This window comes from Trichomycterus rosablanca, chromosome 13 (genome assembly GCF_030014385.1).
Source record: "Trichomycterus rosablanca isolate fTriRos1 chromosome 13, fTriRos1.hap1, whole genome shotgun sequence".
Lineage (NCBI taxonomy): Eukaryota > Metazoa > Chordata > Actinopteri > Siluriformes > Trichomycteridae > Trichomycterus > Trichomycterus rosablanca.
This window is the reverse complement of record NC_086000.1, coordinates 23,759,468-23,781,420: the sequence shown is the minus strand read 5'-3', so window position 1 is coordinate 23,781,420 and position 21,953 is coordinate 23,759,468. Positions and strand designations below refer to the sequence as shown.

General features: G+C 39.4%; 1 protein-coding gene across 1 annotated transcript in view; it reads right to left on the bottom strand.

Annotated features, from left to right (window-relative positions):
- Positions 1-21,953, bottom strand: part of LOC134325755 (1-phosphatidylinositol 4,5-bisphosphate phosphodiesterase beta-1-like) — a 123,518-nt gene that overhangs the window by 96,148 nt on the left and 5,417 nt on the right. The window contains exon 2 of the mRNA XM_063007993.1: positions 17,676-17,753. Within this exon, the coding sequence (XP_062864063.1) occupies positions 17,676-17,753 (78 nt within the window). The remainder of the gene's footprint in view (positions 1-17,675; positions 17,754-21,953) is intronic.

Below are 21,953 nucleotides of genomic sequence, written 5' to 3'. Positions count from 1 at the left end.
TATATTCATATTTAGTATATGACAATATGGAACCTCTTTTGAAGGCCAACAGGCATTCTGAACATGGCACTATAAAAGACATTACAGTGATTAAAATGCTGAATTAAAAATACATTAAGTTATTGAATTGATTTAAACTAGAGTGTCTATTTTGTTAAGTATGCAATATTAATGTCAAGGAAATCAAAAATTCATATGGAGGAATGATGGTGCTCTTCAGTAATTTCATCATCTAAATTAACACGACAACTTGAAGAATTCAGAAACAGCTTCAGGTGCTTTGGGACTGTCATGGCAACAGGAGATGAAGGCTACCTATGAAGGGGACCTAAGGTCACAGACACACTTGAAGTAAGTTCAGTCACAAACAACATGATCTAACCTAACAAGGTTGTGTATTTGTTGTTTAGGTTCCACTCAGGCTGAGTGATACACTCTATATGCTGGCAGTGGTCTGAACAGCTCCATCTATTGACTTTTCAGGTTGAGGATAAGTCACACGACTGATGTAATGGCAGGACTCCACTGCTTGGGCGAACTAAATGCGTGTCATGTTTGTCTTGCCTCTCGCTGGCTACCGGCCAACCTGCAGTCCTCTAAAAATAGAAACCAGAGTATTGATCCAGAGCTGCTCGCTTTGCATAATACTACTGCAGACTATCATCATGAGTAATTATGACTGAGCGGCACATTGTGTACAAACGCAGAAATGAATTAAAAGTCAATGTGAGCTGTGATTTGCTTTGAGTGCGCTATTACACTCAGACACATTTGTTTCAGGGAACACAGTTGCTCTGTCCAGAACATAATGTGCTTGTCTCTATCCTCGGTAGATAAATCGCATAGCCATTTCGATGCAATTAATTTGTACAAATTTTTATTCACGCTATACAACAGCTCAATTTATGAAAATACAGATTGTAGAAATATCCAAAAAATGACTCCTAATTAAAAAAAAAATTAAATATTTAAACAATGTTGATGTTTTTATTGCTCTGACCTATTTTTTTTTTGGTTTCAAAGTGGTACAATTATACAGTACACTGATCGGCCATAACATTAAAACCACCTTGTTTCTACACTGTCCATTTTATCAGCTCCATTTACCATATAGAAGCACTTTGTAGTTCTACAATTACTGACTGTAGTCCATCTGTTTCTCTGCATGCTTTGTTAGCCCCCTTTCATGCTGTTCTTCAATGGTCAAGACTCTCCCAGGACCACTACAGAGCAGGTATTATTTGGGTGGTGGGTCATTCTTAGCACTGCAGTGACACTGACATGGTGGTGGTGTGTTAGTGTGTGTTGTGCTGGTGTGAGTGGATAAGACACAGCAGTGCTGATGGAGTTTTTAAACACCTCACCGTCACTGCTGGACTGAGAATAGTCCACCAACCAAAAATATCCCGTGTTCCATCACCTTCTATTAATGAGACTTATTAATAGTTTGGGAACTGAGGACACTAATTGTTGCAGTTTTGCAAGTGGAATTTTTGTCAATTCTTGCTTAATACAAGACTTCAGCTGCTCCAACAGTTTGTGGTCACCATTGTCTGATTCTCCACTTCATGATACCCCATACATGTTTACCAGGAGACGAATATGGACTGCAGGCAGGCCAGTCAAGCACACACACTCTGTGTCTGTGAAGCCACACTGTTGTAGAGCAAACAGAATGAAGCCTGCCATTTGCTTGTTGAAATAGCCACACACTTTCCAGACATTACCATGAGCGTGTATCTCTAAAATCAAAATATATACCTCTGCATTAATGGTACCTTTACCCAAATGCAAGTCACCCATACCACGGGCACTGATTCACCCTCATACCATAACAGATTATTTTCTAAATGATATTTCAATGCTTCTCCTTATCAAATAATCTTTTTAAAAATATAAGCGCATTATAACTTGGGAATATATATTTGATATGTGTATATGTTTATTTGTAAAATACATGTGTGTATATAAATATATACAGTGTATCACAAAAGTGAGTACACCCCTCACATTTCTGCAGATATTTAAGTATATCTTTTCATGGGACAACACTGACAAAATGACACTTTGACACAATGAAAAGTAGTCTGTGTGCAGCTTATATAACAGTGTAAATTTATTCTTCCCTCAAAATAACTCAATATACAGCCATTAATGTCTAAACCACCGGCAACAAAAGTGAGTACACCCCTAAGAGACTACACCCCTAAATGTCCAAATTGAGCATTGCTTGTCATTTTCCCTCCAAAATGTCATGTGACTCGCTAGTGTTACTAGGTCTCGGGTGTGCATAGGGAGCAGGTGTGTTCAATTTAGTAGTACAGCTCTCACACTCTCTCATACTGGTCACTGAAAGTTCCAACATGGCACCTCATGGCAAAGAACTCTCTGAGGATCTTAAAAGACGAATTGTTGCGCTACATGAAGATGGCCAAGGCTACAAGAAGATTGCCAACACCCTGAAACTGAGCTGCAGCACAGTGGCCAAGATCATCCAGCGTTTTAAAAGAGCAGGGTCCACTCAGAACAGACCTAAAAAAAAAAAAAAAGATACATAAATAAATAAATAAAAAATAATAAAATTTTTATTGATATTTAAGCAGTTCAGGTCTAGCAAATAACATGAAAATTTACAATTGGACGTTGTAAGTTTAGCTTACCAAAAATTAAAATAGATTGTTCTGCAGTTTTGTGTCCCAAATTATGTTGATTACTTACAACACACATTTATTTTTGCACTGACAGCATTTTCCAAATGCTTTTATTTGAAGCTGCTTAATTTTGTGACAGAATACAATCCAAGCAAACCAGAAGGGGCCCCAAAAAAGCATCAGTTTAACTGTAAAGAGAAGACTTTAGCAGGTTTGACGGATCAAATTGCAGTAAGGAATCCATTGCTAAGATGGTAAAAAAAAGAAAAATAGGCTTCCCTGGGCCATGCAGCAGTACCACTGATGGACTACTGATGACTGGAAGGCATTACGGACCCAATTAATCAAAATTAATCTTCAGTTAATCACATAGAGTCACCCTCGAGCGAAATGATATTTCTCACCGTGTGACACCAACTGTCAAATATAGAGCAGGATGCATGATGGTCTGAGGCTCTTTAGTTGGATCCAGAGTCAGTGACTTGCACAGAGTGACTGAAAGCCTATCCCAAAGAGACCACCACAGCATTTTACAGCACCAGGCAATTCCCTCTGATCTATGTCTAGTTGGTCGGGAGTTCATCTTACATTAAGGCAATGACCCCAAACAAAGCTCCAGGCTATATCAGAACAACCTTAGAAGTAAAGAACTAGATCGCAGGCTTCAAATAATGGAACAGCCAGCACAGTCTACAGACATAAACCGAGCTGACCTGGGATAAAGTAAAGAACTCTCTGAACAATGTTTGATCTTTGATGTTGAAAGAATGTCTCAAGTGTGTTAGTCTTTTGTATCTGCAACAATGGGCTACTTTGTTAAGCCTCAATTTCAAATTCAATTTCAAATTATATGAAAATATTAATCTGTGTAAGTATCAGTAAGACTGAGAAATAGGACTGTTGCCGTGTATTTTTTCAGGTTGACTAAGGAATAACCTAAAGAAACTCTAGGCATTTTGCTTAAGGATACAAAATACAGGGCAGTGTTAAATTCACTGCACACCTGACATGGGATTTATTGAGTAAGGCTGCATGTATAAATTGAGGCATCTAAATGGCAGGTACTAACATGATACACATCTTGCAGCAAGGTTGTATTTCAAGACAAGGAGACTACATTGAAATGAAACATATATGCTTACACCGATTAGGCATAACATTATGACCAATCCTAATATTGTGTTGGTCCCCCTTTAGCAGCTCCATACGCAACAAACTACAAAGCACTGTGTATTCTGACACCTTTCTATCAGAACTAGCATTAACTTCCTCAGCAATTTGAGCTACAGTAGCTCGTCTGTTGGATCGGACCACACGAGCCAGCTTTCGCTCCCCATGTGCATCAATGAGCCCCGTCACCAGTTTGTCACCTTCCTTGGACCACTTTTGATAGATACTGACCACTGCAGACCGGGAACACCCCACAAGAGCTGCAGTTTTGGAGATGCTCTGACCCAGTCGTCTAGCCATCACAATTTGGCCCTTGTCAAACTCGCTCAAATCCTTACGCTTGCCCATTTTTCCTGCTTCTAACACATCAACTTTAAGGATAAAATGTTCACTTGCTGCCTCATATACTCCACCCACTAACAGGTGCTGTGATGAAGAGATAATGTGTTATTCACTTCATAATGTTATGCCTGGTCAGTGTATTTTCTATATTTAAGCCAAAACTATGGAAATACATTGTTTGATGTTGATTTTCTTTCAGCCTAGTATTGAATCTGTATCAGATTGTGTCTTGCAAGTCCTACAAAACATATTTATTTACAAATGTGGCCACATTTCTAACTGTGACTAACAGAGGCGGCTTGTGTACTTGCCCACATAAAGTAAATGCTATAAAAAAAAATCTAAATGCAAGCCAGTTTAGCCCCTCTGGTGCCCCTGTCTGTTAATTTATTATTCAATAATGTATTTAAGAAAAAAATACACAAAAGAAAAAGAAGAGTCTATTTAACTCTGTGAAGGTGTTGTTGTTGTTAGGTGTTTTCTAGGATTTTCTCCAGTTTTCGACCAACTTCTGGCTATTAGATTATGTAGATTTAAATGTATTTATTTATTAGGATTTTAACGTCATGTTTTACACACTTTACACCTGTTTTCATGACAGGACAGGTAATCACTGGATACACAAGATTCATCAGTTCAAGTCTTTAATATCAAACACAGTCATGGCCAATTTTGTATCTCAAATTCACCTCACTTGCATGTCTTTGGACTGTGGGAGGAAACCAGACGACAATGCTACCCTCTGAACCTCAGTGCCACCCATGTAGATTTAAATAAACAAATAATTCACTACTAATAATAATACTAATAATTATTTAAATAACAACATTCCACATTTTTTATCAATTTGTGATATTAATAAATCAACTAATTGTTGCTTTCTATTTTCACAGAATGGGTGTCTGGTAGCTAAATGCTGTTTTTGTTGTAAGCTACAGTATGTACTGTACAGGTTGTAGTCCAGCAACTTACTAGCAACATCTGTCAGGGTTGTAAAGTCTTGGTATTATAGATTGGTAGGCTGGGATGTGGTAATAAACTGAAGAAGAAACAAGTCCTATGGATTATACAATGCATTTAGATTTTAAAGGTGCAGAATGACGGGTCACTCACAGTGTATTTTTCACTCACAATACAGGATGAGTTTTCTGTAACCTTGAAATCAAACACATTAAACATCAAAAATAAAACAGGCATAGCAAAATGCATGATCCAACAAACGAAGCAAAATATAGAGGTATATATTTTTTTAATGCAGCAGTTCAGTGGCTTACAAAGCAAATGTAAAAAAAAAAAACAGTAAAACTGAATAAAACCTGCACTTACATGCCATGATTTCTTATATAAAAAAGCACTGAGGTAAATAAAGTGAAAATTCACTGCTGTCCTTTTTCTGTACTCCAGAACAAAACTTTTAAGAACTAACAATTAGACTGACAAGATTCTAAGAATATGCTCAGCTAGCTTCCTGATAGCATCCCTTTATCTCTCCGCCCGACCACCTTCTGCGTTCCTGTGTTTACATAAATTTGACAAGACAGCTGTCAAGAAGGCTCCACTCAAGAAAAGGACCTGTGCTTAAATTAATGATGACAACTAAGTTAAAAAAGAATGCACACATTTGGCTATTTTTGATTGTAAAAATCCTTTAAAATACCAGATTAGAGCATGGTTGAACTAGCACCACACATGGCACGTGTAATTCAATTCACAAATTTCCATTTCAGTGTTATCAGCATGCAACTCGTGTTCTCAAGTGAAGCCCTACATCTGCAAGGTCATAATATATGAACCAAATATGCAGGATGCTTGGCCAATTTAGAACAATACTTTGACTAAAGAAGCAGAAAAAAAAGGAGAAAGCTTATAATGAAATGCAAGTAGTCGAAATAATGGAAACTGAAAGCAAAGGAAAACCAAGTCAAAAATCCGCAGCCCAAAATTAAAAGGCAAAAGAACTGATAGAGGAGCACGTTAGTCAAAAGTAGGAAAACTAGACAAGTATAAAGAGAGAAGAACTATGTAAAAGCTTGGGGTGGGTGGGAGGGGGCACGTCCAGTATGAACCCATATGCGGGGTCTTCTGGAGGCAGCTTGTTCATCCAGACGGTTACATCATGATGGCTGAGGGGCAATGCAGCACCAACTGAATTCCTCAGAAAGAAGCTTAAAGAATGCCGGCACATGAGCCGGCTGAATCAAAAGTACCAGCCTCACAGAGCGTGCAGGTGTTTGATAAGAATAAACACTGTACAGCACAATGCAATAATACCAGCAAGCCAAACTGGTATATAAAGGGCCTCAGAGGCCTTCGATAAATAAAATGCCAATGAGCATAAAGGGCTCTTACTGTTGCAGTAAATTAACGCTGCTGAGGTGCAGAACGTGCCTGATTAAATGCATTGTCACTGTCAGTCTTTAATAATGGCATGGCAGGTTGGCATGATTGTGTCTATGGGCTTGTTACACTTGTATCATCCTTGCATCAGGGCAGTTGTAGCCTAGTGGTTAAGGTACTAGACTAGTAATCAGAAGATCGCTGATTCAAGCCCCACTACTGCCAGGTTGCTTCTGTTGAGCAAGGCCCTTAATCCTCAATTGCTTAGACAGTATACTGTCACACTACTGTTAGTCGCTTTGGATAAAGGTGTCTGCTAAATGCAGAAAATGTAAGTCATTCAACTAGTAAACTTTAAATAATAGATTGTTACTGTTCTGTAAAATGTAATTATACAAATTATGTACCTTAGTAAAGTAAGCTTTTCAGGACTGGAGGCAGCAAAAGTAAACTTCTGTTTCAAACACAAGTACACTTGCACCTAGAGTTTGGTACACTTTGGTATGTGTAAAAAACTTTTTGGTTTTTAGACCAAATATACCTCATATTCTGTCATTCAGCAAGTAAATCTGACTTATTAAAAAACTAAGTACCTATTTTCTACACAAGTCTGCACGGTTAGTTTGTTATTTTTAGTGGTTAATACATAGCAATCAACATTACATTCACAACACAGTGATTAAACTAACAATAAAAAATTAAGGAGGTTAATCGTTTACCTTCTGATTTGTAAACCAAGCCCAGAATTAATTGTTGTACAGTGTCACGAATCCAGCCTCTCTGTGTACATGTTAGAGGAGCGTGTTTGCTCTCAGTCTCAAGCCAATGCCCCGTTTGTGACTGGTCTCCTGTTAATGATCCAAAGCTGCACCTTAATTAGGGAAAATGCTCAGGGCATTTAAGGAGGCAAGTGGATCATTCATTGGAGATTTTTTTGGTTTGGTTTGGTTTGGTATGTTATGTTATGCTCATGTATTGGTGTGGTTCCTAGCTCATGTAATTTTGGTTTGGTTTGGTATGCTCTTGTCTAGTCCATGCTCTTGTTAGCGCATGCTCTTGTTCATGCTTATTGTTGGTCTTGTTTAGTCTTGTTCTTGTGTCTTGTTTGTTTATTAGTATTTTAATGTCATGTTTTACGCTTTGGTTACATTCATGACAGAAACGGTAGTTACTCGTTACACAAGATTCATCAATTCACAAGGTTATATCATAGTCATGAACAATTTTGTATCTTCAGTTCACCTCACTTGCATGTCTTTGGACTGTGGGAGGAAACTGGAGCGCCCAGAGGAAACCCACGCAGACACGGGGAAAACATGCAAACTCCACACAGAAAGGACCTGGACCGCCCCACCTGGGGATCGAACCCAGGACCTTCTTGCTGTGAGGCGACAGTGCTACTCACTTAGCCACTGTGTCGCCCATGTTTATGACTTATTCATGTCTTGTGTTAATCTAAAATCATGTTTAGCCTTAGCTTAGGTTTTAGTATAGTTTAGTCAGGTTTCTTGTGTGTTTAGATAAGCGTTTTAGCTGTTAATGTAGCATTGTTTTAGCTTTAGCGTTGTTCATGTGTTTAGATTAGCATTAGCATTTAGCTTTGGTCATGTGTTAGTCTTGTCTTGTGAACCCATTGTGTTGTGTAACCTTGTCAGAGGTGGAAAGTAACGAATTACATTTACTCGCATTACTGTAATTGAGTAGTTTTTTTGTAAGTAGATTTTACAACCAGTAATTTTACTTTTACTTAAGTATGTTTTGTATTAAGAATTGTAATTCGCTACATTTTAAATAACATCCATTACTGAGTTAAAAAAAAAACGCTAAAAAAATCACGTCTGGGAAACTGCTGCAGTGAATTCTGCCATGGAAAATAAACTGGTGCTAAAATAAAGGAGCTGTAATCTAGGTATAGAGTAGGGAGGAAAGGGTGATTTTTAAAAGTTTAACAAGTTTGGAGTTTGATTCGTTATTTGACAACATAGTCTGATGTCAAAGAATGGCAAAGTTTTGTCTTACATCTTGAAGGTTTTCTTTGGGTCATTTAGTGAAAGTCACAACACTTGTAACCTTGACATGTTTTGAGATATGAGATTTGCAGTATGACTGTTGTTTGGTATTTGTTGGTGATGAAAAGAAGGCTGGTCTATAGAATCCACAATTAATGCCAACTTCAGTGGTTATACAGTTTGAAAAAGTTTTATGGAATGGTCTGTACTAAAATCACACATTACACATCCCTAAATGTTTTAAATGTTGTATCAACATGTTTTTTTTCTATTATATTTTAATTAAAAACAACTATTGTGAGATTTATATCCACTTGTCCTGTTTGCAATACACAGGAGAGACACCCCCCTGCTGTTAAAAAAGTAACTAAGTAATGTTTACTCTGAGTACATTTTAAATGAGTTACTTTTTACTTTTTACTTGAGTAGATTTTTAGACTAGTATTTTTACTCGTACTTAAAAAATTAATTAAAGTAATAGTACTTTTACTTGAGTACAATATTTTAGTACTCTTTCCACCTCTGAACCTTGTCTTGTCTTTTGTTATTAATAAATCATTGTAAACATCTGCATGTGTCTGCCCTCTCGTCATGTCTTAGCCCAATTCATTACATATGGACCCAGGTATTAAAACAAAGTCTAACACTTGTGGTGGAAAAACCCTTAATGAAATATCTCAAAGACTGGATTGTAAGTAGAAAGGAGTTGTAATCTTGTCTGCAGAGAATGATCAGACTGACGGATTCTTACACAGACAACGAAGGAAACATCCCTATATACTTTTGTTGGTGACCTTGTAAAACAGTGGAAGATTCCACCATTAACAGAGATTTCTCAGCTAGAACATAGGGATTGGTCTAAACCAGCTATAACTGGGTTTTGGACGTCATACAATGCAATTAACGTACTTCTTATCACGTACACATCCAGTAACATTCTACTGTAGCAGTATTCTTGGAATATGACTACTGGCCATCATGCCCTAAGCATTTCTAAATTTTCTAAGTAGTAATTGATTATGTATTAATACTTCTAGTGTAAATTACCATTTTTTAAAAATTTTTCTAAAGCATGATGCTTCCTTAATAATGTTTCTTAGATAAGTTACAACAAATCTTGCACTATTATTAGTTCTTTCTCAATCCCCTGGACATTGTGCTCTTAGTTTAATTTTTGCAGGATACTTTGGTTACATTCATGACAGAAATGGTAGTTACTCATTACACAAGATTCATCAGTTCACAAGTTTAATGTCGAACACAGTCATGGACACCTGGGGATAAAACTCAGGACCCTCTTGCTGAGGTGACAGTGCTACCCATGGGCCACCGTGCGACCCATCCACATTAAAAAGAGTACCAACATTACTGAAAGTCCACTGTTCTTTGTCACTTTCATACTGAGGAATAACAAACACTGCGGAATATAGAAAAGCTTTTGTTTATTTTTGCCTGATTTTTAACCGTTTGATCCAAAGTGCTCTGAACTTCACTTTGATTGAGGCTTGGTTCTCATCTGTACACATCTGTAACATCCCCCCTCCAGTTTTCCCTTAAGCAATGTTCCATATGTAATTTGTATTCTGTTCTTTTCTGTTTCTAATGTCTTGTCTCCCCTCTTTATTTTTGTCATCTATTGCTTGTCTACACTTATTTCTGATTGTCCTTCTGATTAGCATTCTCATCTGATTCATCTGCCTGGCTGAGAATTGCAATGCTGTAAAAGCAGTCCCGATTCTTTTTAACAATTATTGTTCTTGCTTTGTGTTCCTGAATTGTGTTCCTTGTTCCTGTGTCTTGTACCTGTGTTCCACTGATTAGTGATCCCAATTGTGACCTGTGCCCGTTTATCGTATTATGATTATGGATTTGCCAGCTTTCACTCTGTATGTCTGTTTTAACACTCATGCTACCAAGCCTGACTTTAATGCCTGGATAAACCTTAATAAAGCGTTTGCTGATATGCTTTTGTGTCCTTTCTCTTTTGTCCGCCTACGATCACATCATTCTATGGAAAAGCAGACCAAGACATTGTGATTTCAATAAAGCCACCCACACCATTAATCTCATTTAGAAACATCTCCCATTTGGAGAAGTTTGTACAACCCCAAAATGTCCCAAGTTGGGACAGCATGGAAAATGCAAATAATAAAAAAAACATTTCTTTCTTACATTTACTTTGACTTTCATTTGACAGGATGAACCTGAGATATTTCCTGTTTTGTCTGCTCAACTTCATTTTATTTATTAATAAACATCCATTTCTGCATTTCAGGCCTGCAACATATTCCAAAAAAAGTTGGGACAGTAAAGCATTTACCACTTTGTATTGGTTTCAAAATTCTCCACACATTCTCTATTGGGGACAGGTCAGAACTGCAGGCCGGCCAGTCCAGTACCCGTACCCTCTTCTTCCTCAGCCATGCCTTTGTAATGTGTGCAGCATGTGGTTTTGCATTGTCTTGTTGAAAAATGCATTGACGTCCCTGGAAAAGATGACGTCTTGAAGGCAGCATATGTTGCTCTAAGATCTCAATGTACGTACTTTTCTGCATTAATGCTGCCATCACAGACGTGTAAATGACCTTTGGCAAGGGCACTGACACAGCCCCACACCATGACAGACCCTGGCTTTTGGACTTGTTGCTGATAGCAGTCTGGATGGTCCTCTTCGACTTTGGTCTGGGGCACACGGCATCCTTTGTTTCCAAAAAAGACCTGGAATGCTGATTCATCTGACCACAATACACATTTCCACTGTGTGATGGTCCATCCTAGATTCCTCCGAGCCCAGAGAAGTCGACGTCGCTTCTGGACATGGTTAACATAAGGCTTCTTTTTTTCACAGTAAAGTTTTAAGTGGCATTTGACAAAGGTTTGCCAAAGTAATCCGTCACCCATGTGGTTATATCAGCTATCGTTGAGTGGTGGTTCCTTGAATCGTTTATTGACATTATGCACTGTAGAGGGAGAAATGTGCAAATCCTATCCAATCTTTCTTTGGGGTACATTGTTTTTAAACATTTCAATAATTTTCACACACGTGTTGACAAACTTGGAGATCCTCTGCTCATCTTTGCTCATCCAAGACCATTCCTGGATGCTGCTTTTGTACCGAAGTTTTTCACATCATTACTAGCCCTAATTTGCCTCCGTCCCAACTTTTTTTGAAATGTGTTGCAGGCCTGAAATGCAGGAATGGAGGTATATTAACAAATGAAATGAAGTTGAGCAGACAAAACATGAAATATCTTGTGTTCAAACTGTCTGCAATCAAATAAAAGTCGAAGTAAATGTAAGGAACAGTGTATTTTTATTTTATTTGCATTTTCCATACTGTCCCAACTTTTTCTGATTTGGGGTTGAACTGTATTGAATAAAAACATGAAAAGTACAAGTCTTTGTGCTTGGTAAGTGTGTTCATCTAGTGTTGCAACCTTTGTTTCTTGGCCATGTATAAAAATAAAAAGCTAAGCTTGGTGCCTCTTTTTTAACCTTTATTCCTGTACTATTTGCAAGTGTGAAACATTTTAAGGGAAAATATGCCAGATTACATTTTCTGCACTGTTCTTATGACACTGATTTCGTTTGAAGAGAAGCCCAGACTCCCAGGCTCTCTGAGCAATTGGTGCTAAGCCATCCATCTGGAATATGGTCATACTCTCCCAAACGTGTCCCTTCAGGCAAGATTTCAACTTTATATGTGATTCATATTTTACCTAAAATTAGATTGCTGTGTTGTTATTATAAAACATGTCATTCCCAATGTATGCTTCGACTTTGATATCCAAAATGAAAGTGTTCAACATCAGTGAAGACTGGCAGCCAGGGGCGATTGTTCTGAATGATAATTATCTACTGAATCTATTAAAGATATGCAGGTTTATGTAAATGATAATACACAATCAAAACTACCACTTCTAATTATATCCTGTAGGCATTTCCACCCCATCCAAAGCTAACATTTGTATAAAATTAGTTAAACAAAATGAATCACATGCTTTTAAATGTATGGCAGCAGTGCAAAAAAGCCCCCTTACTGTTTCAGCATGACCGCCCCCCTGCCCCAAAGTGAGGTCCATAAAGACATGGTTTAATGAGATTCATGTGGAGTGACCTGCACAGAGCCCTGACCCTTATCCAATTGAACCCCTTTGTGATAAAGGTCAGTTGTAGCCTAGCGGTTAAGGTACTGGATTAGTAATCAGAAGATCACTGGTTCTAACCCCACCACAGCTAGGTTGCCACTGTTGGGCCATTGAGCAGGACCCTTAACCCTCAATTGCTTAGACTGTACACTGTAAGTTTTTTTTTGGATAAAAGTGGCTGCTAAATGCTGTAAATGCAAATGCATGTAACAAGGTGCCTAGCCTCATAAATGTTGTCTTGATGGAATGTGCAACAATCCCCAAAAACATACCCTTGTGGAAAGTCCATCTAGAAGAGTTGAGGCTGTTTTGGCCCAAAGTCGTTATGCATTGCACAATATGGTAGTAGGCAAATGAAGTAGTAAGCAAATGAGGTAGTGCTACATCACAGACTGGCACACATATCAAAATTAACATTTTAAAATATTTATAACAGACAAGTGTATAAAAGTCATTAAATATCTGTTGTAGGGAATTGGGGGTGGGTGGCACGGTGGCACGGTGGCACGGTGGCTCGGTGGGTAGCACTGTTGCCTCACAGCAAGAAGGTCCTGGGTTCGATCCTTAGGTCTGGGTCCTTTCTGTGCAGAGGTTGCATGTTCTCCCCGTGTCTGCGTGGGTTTCCTCCTGGAGCTCCGGTTTCCTCCCACAGTCCAAAAACATGCAGTCAGGTTAATTGGAGACACGGAATTGCCCTATAGGTCAATGGGTGTGTGTGTGTATGTATGTGGGAATGTGTGTCTGCCCTGCGATGGACTGGCATCCCGTCCAGGGTGTTACTGTGTGCCTAGCGCCCATTGAAAAAGCTGGGATAGGCTCCAGCACCCCCAACCCCTGACCCTAATTGGATAAGCACTTAAGAATGTGAGTGAGTGAGGGAATTAGGGGCATGCAGCTCTATATTAATGCACATACTTTTGCTCTTAGTCAATGTGATTCTATAAAGAAGTAGTTAAATATTGACTGAATAATTAATTTTATTCACATACAAAGATGTAGCTAAAATAGCCCAACACATCAAAGGGTGTCTACATACACTATAGGACCAAGGGTATGTGGACACCCTCTTAAACTATCTCCATAAGTCTATATAGAATGTAGAATGAGGTGTAAATAAGAGCATGTTAACTTTTAATCTGGCCACCTTTCTGTATTTTGTTCCTGCTAGAGCTCTTATTGTTAACTATAAAACTTGATTTTGTTAAAACAAAGATTTAGGAGCAACAACAGCTCAGTTGTGAAGCAGTAAGCCAAGTCAAGTCAAATTTATTTTTGTAGCGCTTTTTACAATAGACATTGCCTCAAAGCAACTTACAGAATTCAGGACCAACAGACCAAAAACCCTGCTGAGCCAGCCGAGGGCGACAGTGGCAAGGAAGAACTCCCTTAAAATTACAGGAAACCTTGAGAGGAACCAGACTCAGCAGGGACCCCCATCCTCCTTGGGCGGTCACACAAGCTTACAGAATGAGACAGCAGATTACCGTAATCAAAGCATGTAAAAAGTGGCTGTTCTAGATGCAAGACTCACGAGCACCAGAGTGCCTCGAAATTAGTGTCAGCACAAGAACAGATAGTTTTTTTGATCCAGCTAATGCTCTTATTTTTGTCATATAGTGTACAGTACCTCATATTAGGGAAATGTATCCAAAAAGAACTAGCACCCAGTTGAAAGCGGTTTCCCACCTAGCCTAAAATTTAGCACAGAATCTGACCCACCACAGCTCTGACAAGAACAAGACCCTGGTTACATCAGGGTTTTGTATACTAAATTTTGCACAAATTATGACAATAACTCACTCACTGTCTTAACCGCTTATCCAATTAGGGTCGCGAGGCTGGAGCCTATCCCAGCTTTTCAATGGGCGCAAGGCACACAATAACACCCTGGACGGGGCGCCAGTCCATCGCAGGGCAGACACACATACACACATACACACCTACACATACACACACACCCATTCTCATATAGGGCAATTCAGTGTCTCCAATTAACCTGACTGCATGTTTTTGGACTGTGTGAGGAAACCGGAGCTCCCGGAGGAATCCCATGCAGACACGGGGAGAACATGCAAACTCCGCACAGAAAGGACCCGGACCGCCCTGCCTGGGGATCGAACCCAGAACTTTCTTGCTGTGAGACGACCGTGCTACCCACCATGCCGCCCAATTATGACAATAAGCATTACCAATTTGTAGTGCAAATAAAATCTGTGAGAAAACCCAGACACAATTTGATGGTCAATTTTGTCAGCGACCAGTAGTGCCTTTATATGGCTATAAATCTGTCTTGGTGGCTAAATTTGATGGTTTAGAAGGTGTAAACATATTTTCTGGTTGTGCTTTATTATTTTATAGAAGTCAAGTCAGCTTAGCTGGCTAACAGGCAGGGCAGATTTCAACACATTACAATGCATTTCTAAAGCTTGTGAAACCAAAATGATTTCCCAAATTCTGGGTTCTGCAAAACTGACATTTCTTAATGATTTCACATTTTAACTGCATTTTCAGTTTTTTTACCCCTTGGTGGTTCTGACGGAAACCTGTTTACCCACCCGAGCCTGCAAATCGAGACTGCCGTGCCAACAATGCTGCTCCTGCTAGATATGATGGGAACCTGGTGTGTTGCACCCAAAAATGTCAAGAATGTCAAGGCCTTTATCACAGACTGTACTGAATAATAAAGAACTCCAATTGTTTACATTGTTCTTCTTATTTATTTATTTATTTATTTTTTGTTGCTAGTTATAATTTTTAGTTCAATTTAATTTTGTGTATGTACAGTGTATCACAAAAGTGAGTACACCCCTCACATTTCTGCAGATATTTAAGTATATCTTTTCATGGGACAACACTGACAAAATGACACTTTGACACAATGAAAAGTAGTCTGTGTGCAGCTTATATAACAGTGTAAATTTATTCTTCCCTCAAAATAACTCAATATACAGCCATTAATGTCTAAACCACCGGCAACAAAAGTGAGTACACCCCTAAGAGACTACACCCCTAAATGTCCAAATTGAGCACTGCTTGTCATTTTCCCTCCAAAATGTCATGTGATTTGTTAGTGTTACTAGGTCTCAGGTGTGCATAGGGAGCAGGTGTGTTCAATTTAGTAGTACAGCTCTCACACTCTCTCATACTGGTCACTGAAAGTTCCAACATGGCACCTCATGGCAAAGAACTCTCTGAGGATCTTAAAAGACGAATTGTTGCGCTACATGAAGATGGCCAAGGCTACAAGAAGATTGCCAACACTCTGAAACTGAGCTGCAGCACAGTGGCCAAGATCATCCAGCGTTTTAAAAGAGCAGGGTCCACTCAGAACAGACCTCGCGTTGGTCGTCCAAAGAAGCTGAGTGCACGTGCTCAGCGTCACATCCAACTGCTGTCTTTGAAAGATAGGCGCAGGAGTGCTGTCAGCATTGCTGCAGAGATTGAAAAGGTGGGGGGTCAGCCTGTCAGTGCTCAGACCATACGCCGCACACTACATCAAATTTGTCTGCATGGCTGTCACCCCAGAAGGAAGCTTCTTCTGAAGTCTCTACACAAGAAAGCCCGCAAACAGTTTGCTGAAGACATGTCAACAAAGGACATGGATTACTGGAACCATGTCCTATGGTCTGATGAGACCAAGATTAATTTGTTTGGTTCAGATGGTCTCAAGCATGTGTGGCGGCAATCAGGTGAGGAGTACAAAGATAAGTGTGTCATGCCTACAGTCAAGCATGGTGGTGGGAATGCCATGGTCTGGGGCTGCATGAGTGCAGCAGGTGTTGGGGAGTTACATTTCATTGAGGGACACATGAACTCCAATATGTACTGTGAAATACTGAAGCAGAGCATGATCCCCTCCCTCCGGAAACTGGGTCGCAGGGCAGTGTTCCAGCATGATAATGACTCCGAACACACCTCTAAGACGACCACTGCTTTATTGAAGAGGCTGAGGGTAAAGGTGATGGACTGGCCAAGCATGTCTCCAGACCTAAACCCAATAGAACATCTTTGGGGCATCCTCAAGCGGAAGGTGGAGGAGCGCAAAGTCTCGAATATCCGCCAGCTCCGTGATGTCGTCATGGAGGAGTGGAAAAGCATTCCAGTGGCAACCTGTGAAGCTCTGGTAAACTCCATGCCCAGGAGAGTTAAGGCAGTTCTGGGAAATAATGGTGGCCACACAAAATATTGACACTTCAGGAACTTTTACTAAGGGGTGTACTCACTTTTGTTGCCGGTGGTTTAGACATTAATGGCTGTATATTGAGTTATTTTGAGGGAAGAATAAATTTACACTGTTATATAAGCTGCACACAGACTACTTTTCATTGTGTCAAAGTGTCATTTTGTCAGTGTTGTCCCATGAAAAGATATACTTAAATATCTGCAGAAATGTGAGGGGTGTACTCACTTTTGTGATACACTGTATGTATGTGTGTAAATCGTATTTATTCAAATTATCCTCCAGACCACCCAAGAAGGATGGGTCCCTGCTGAGTCTGGTTCCTCTCAAGGTTTCTTACTGTAATTTTAAGGGAGTTTTTCCTTGCCAGTATCGCCCTCGGCTTGCTCAACAGGGTTTTTGGTCTGTTGGTCCTGGATTCTATAAAGTTGCTTTGAGACAATGTCTGTTGTAAAAAGCGCTATATAAATAAAGTTGACTTGACTTGACTTTTTTACGGACCCATGTGCAATCCTGTTTTTGTGGGTGTCGTTCCACTTAAAATGTGGATTAGCCATTCTAAACTGCCCCTATGTGTGAATAATTAAGTGAATACTTAAGCAGATTATGCCCTGAAGTGGAGAGATGCCCTGTGAATGATTAAATAAATGAATGAATAAAATAAAATGTAAATCATTTCTGGCTAAAATCTCACAGATAGAATGACCCTCATTGGAACTATTCATTTTTTGTGTGTAAATAGGGCTTATATGAATTATTGAAGATGAATTAATAAAGAGATAAATCAAATGTATAATATACATTTATAATAGTATGTTTTAATAAACTGTAAGCTTACCTTATTCTGATCAGTCCAGTACAGAAAGTAGCCCTGTGGATCCAGACGTAATGTCACTGGGGTTACCGTAGAAGAATCCTGAACAGAACAAAGTAAAAGATAATGTAATTACTAGCCAGTTTACACTTGGTAAGTACATCTAAAATCTCATTACAAGTAGTCAGTAATAATTACAGGTATACATGGTGTTAAATGCATCTTGGAGAGCAGATCACTTGAACCACAGTCATAGCTGGATAGGAATGCATAATGTGTTACATTCATTTATTCTAAATGCTGCATTTCAGAACGACCTAGTCACCTGTGATGACAGGTTAATTGATTTCCCATGGGCTACATTTAACCTGCCCAGCGATGCTGATGTCTGCAATGTTCTGATTGTATGTTTGTAGATTAAGCTTTATAGATACAGTATATACACTGATCAGCCATAACATTAAAATCACCTCCTTGTTTCTACACTGTGTTGTGCTGGTATGAGTGGATCAGACACAGCAATGCTGCTGGAGTTTTTAAATACCGTGTCCACTTACTGTCCACTCTATTAGACACTCCTACCTAGTTGGTCCACATTGTAGATGTAAAGTCAGAGACGATTGCTCAACTATTGCTGCTGTTTGAGTTGGTCATCTTCTAGACCTTCATCAGTGGTCACAGGACACTGCCCACTGCCCAGCTGTTGGCTGGATATTTTTGGTTGGTGGACTGTTCTCAGTCCAGCAGGGACAGTGAGGTGTTTAAAAACTCCACCAGCATTGCTGTGTCTGATTTACTCATACCAGCACAACACACACTAACACACCACCACCATGTCAGTGTCACTACAGTGCTTAAAATGATCCACTACCCAAATAATACCTACTCTGTAGTGGTCCTGTGGGGGTCCTGACCATTGAAGAACAGCATGAAATGGGGCTAACAAAGCATGCAGAGAAACAGACAGGACTACAGTCAGTAATTGTAGAACTACAAAGTGCTTCTATATGGTAAGTGGAGCTGATAAAATGGACAGTGAGTGTAGAAACAAGGAGGTGGTTTTAATGTTATGGCTGATCAGTGTACTGTACAACATACTGTATATTCAGACCTTAACTTGTTGCTCACTTTATTCTGCTGTGATTTCAAATTATATAATTGCTAATTTTACCAATAAGCGTGCTCTTAGTCACCTATAATAACAAAGTGAAAATATGTTTAAATTAAATTAAAAATCAGAAACTGAAACAAGCGTATTCGGACCCTTTGCTGTGGCACTCCAAATTGCTGTCAGGTGCATCCTGTTTGCTTTACTTATCCTTGAGATGAGTCTAAAACTTAAAGTCAAACTTAACTTAACTTAAAGGAAAGTTTGAAAAGGCACACACCTGGGTCTATCTATAAAAGCCCACAATCAACACTGCATTCAAAAACCAAGCCATGAATTCCAAGAAACTGTGAATCTCTGCAATCAATATGTGACAAAGCATAGATCAAAGCAAGGATATGAAACAATGTCCTACACTTTGAGTGTTCCCAGAATCACAGTGGCCTTGATCATTTTTAAATGCAAAAAGCTCTGCCTGACCTTGAATCATACTGAAGTTGGCCGTTCTGCCAAATTGGCCAGTGATTCCGTACACAAATGGAAGAAACTGTTAGAGAGACAGCTGAATGCCAAAACAGAAGCCACGATTGAGTGTGCAGTTTGGTAAATATCAAGTAAAGGTGAAGATGAGATGGACAGACAGACAGACAGACAGACAGATATACAGATAGATAGATAGATAGATAGATAGATAGATAGACATCAGACAGACAGACAGACAGACAGACAGACAGACAGACAGACAGACAACTTTATTAAGTCATGTCAACTATTTCAACAGCTCAAGGTACATCAGAAAAAATGAGTAAAGGCTCAAGTACATTAGAAAAAAAATTAAGTAAGTAAAAAAATTATTAATTAAATAGGCTCAAGGTGCGTAAGAAATATTAAGTAAGTATTGCAGTACAATGTTGGTAGGTATAAGTAAAAATAATTAGTCTAATGAGACAAAAAACCTATTCGGGCAGATCAGCAAAAAAGGCACTGTGCATTAGCTGGCTACAACAATTCCTAAGGTGAAACATGGTGATGGCAGCATCATTCTTATCATGCTTACAGTGGCAGGGACGGTAATACTGATAAGAACTGAGAGATGGGTGAATGCACACAGGAACATCTCTTAAGAAAACCTCTTTCAAAGTGAAGGCAATCACGTCAAGCATCTGTGAAGAGACCTGAAGACGGCAGTTCACAGTTGTGTGGCAACCAAAGTGAGATTTAAAAAATGGACACCCTGTATATATAGTATATACAGTATATACACCGATTAGGCATAATATTATGACCCCCTTCCTAATATTTTGTTGGTCCCCCTTTTGCTGCCAAAACAGCCCTGACCCGTCGCGGCATGGACTCCACTAGACCCCTGACGCTGTATGTATGTGACAAATAAATCTTGATTTGATTTGTGCTGTGGTATCTGGCACCAAGATGTTAGCAGCAGATCCTTTAACTCCTGTAAGTTGTGAGGTGGGGCCTCCATGGATCGGACTTGTTTGTCCAGCACATCCCACAGATGCTCGATTGGATTGAGATCTGGGGAATTTGGAGGCCAAGTCAACACCCCAAACTCGTTGTTGTGCTTCTCAAACCATTCCTGAACCATTTTTGCTTTGTGGCAGGGTGCATTATCCTGCTGAAAGAGGCCACAGCCTTCAGGGATTACCCCAGGTCTCAATCCGTTTGAGCATCTGTGGGATGTGCTGGACAAACAAGTCCGATCCATGAAGGCCCCACCTCGCAACTTACAGGAGTTAAAGGACCTGCTGCTAACATCTTGGTGCCAGATACCACAGCACACCTTCAAGGGTCTAGTGGAACCTTTTGTATTTCAGCTTTTCCTGTAAGCATTGTCAACCACAGCCTGTTTACAGATCGATCAACCTTAGCCTGTTTTCTGACAACCAGTATTTGGATTGTGTTTTTGGGACTGTTTTGTTTGGTATTGTGAATAAACCTGCACTTGCATTCAAACCTGCCTGCGAGTCCTCGTTACACTCACTTACACCTTGAAGTAGTTTAGCGCAGCCAATTCACCGTCTGCATTTTTGTTGGAGGTGGGAAGAAACGAAGGTGTCTGGGCCAGACCCAGGATGATGGAATGAGTCAAATGACACACCAATTACAAATGTAAATAGTAATATTTGTCTCTGCTGCACAATTGTGATCAGATCACTCAAGTTTAAGATCTTTTAAGTTAAAAAAGTCAGATCTTACATAAGTCTTCTGCATTAGCATGATTCACATTAATATTTTATGACTGTACTTGACAGGAGTCGCAGAATTTCTAGCACCCTGGACAGAGAGCACCAAGGATCTGACTCTGCAATCCTATTTTAACCTCCACTTAAGCAAATGGAGCAAATGCGTGTCTCAGGAACGAAAAGGGACAATTTTCTTTTGTCGCCCACTGTGAATCCTTTACAGCTCTCTAGTTGTGTTATTTTAGACCTTTGGAAGATCTACTCACATGCACCAGTGCAAGTTGGGTGGCGGAGCACATCTTAGCTAAAGTAAGACAGGCAACAACAGAAGGAATAAAAAGCATGGAAGTTGCCATAGCAACAAGCCAATATTTTCAGTTTTACGTGTAGCCCGAGCTCAGACTGCCTACACTTTCAGCTTAAGAATGCCACTTTATATATCCTGTCACCCTCGTCACAGCTTTTAAGGTATTAATGGTCTAATGATTAATGGACCTGAACTGCACCTGGCATTATGCAGCTCAGCAACATGAACCTGACTCATCTCTCTGAACACAGTCAGTCAGACAAAAGTCAAAATAATTGAAAGAATCTTTAGCATCACATACAGTCACACTAAATCTGAAGTGCTAAAAAGTACACCTGTGTGTTATTCACGTTAAGTGAGCTTAAGATTCAACAGTGTACATTATTATGCATGCAAACTTAATGTACAAAATATGGGCTATCACCCCAGCTACAAAAAACGGTATTTGGTAGTATGTCCAAAAAGTGTACAGTACATCCAGCCATACTGTACAATCAAACCTTATTATAGTTTCTAAAGAGACACAATTCCTCATTGCTCAGGCTTTTTTAGTTTGTTAAAAATGTGAATTTAAAAAATGAAAGCACACTGGATAATTCAAGCCAGTAAAGGGGTGAACAGCAACAGTTGTAAATCCACCCAAAAGTCTTTTTGTAATCATCATCATCATCATTATTATTATT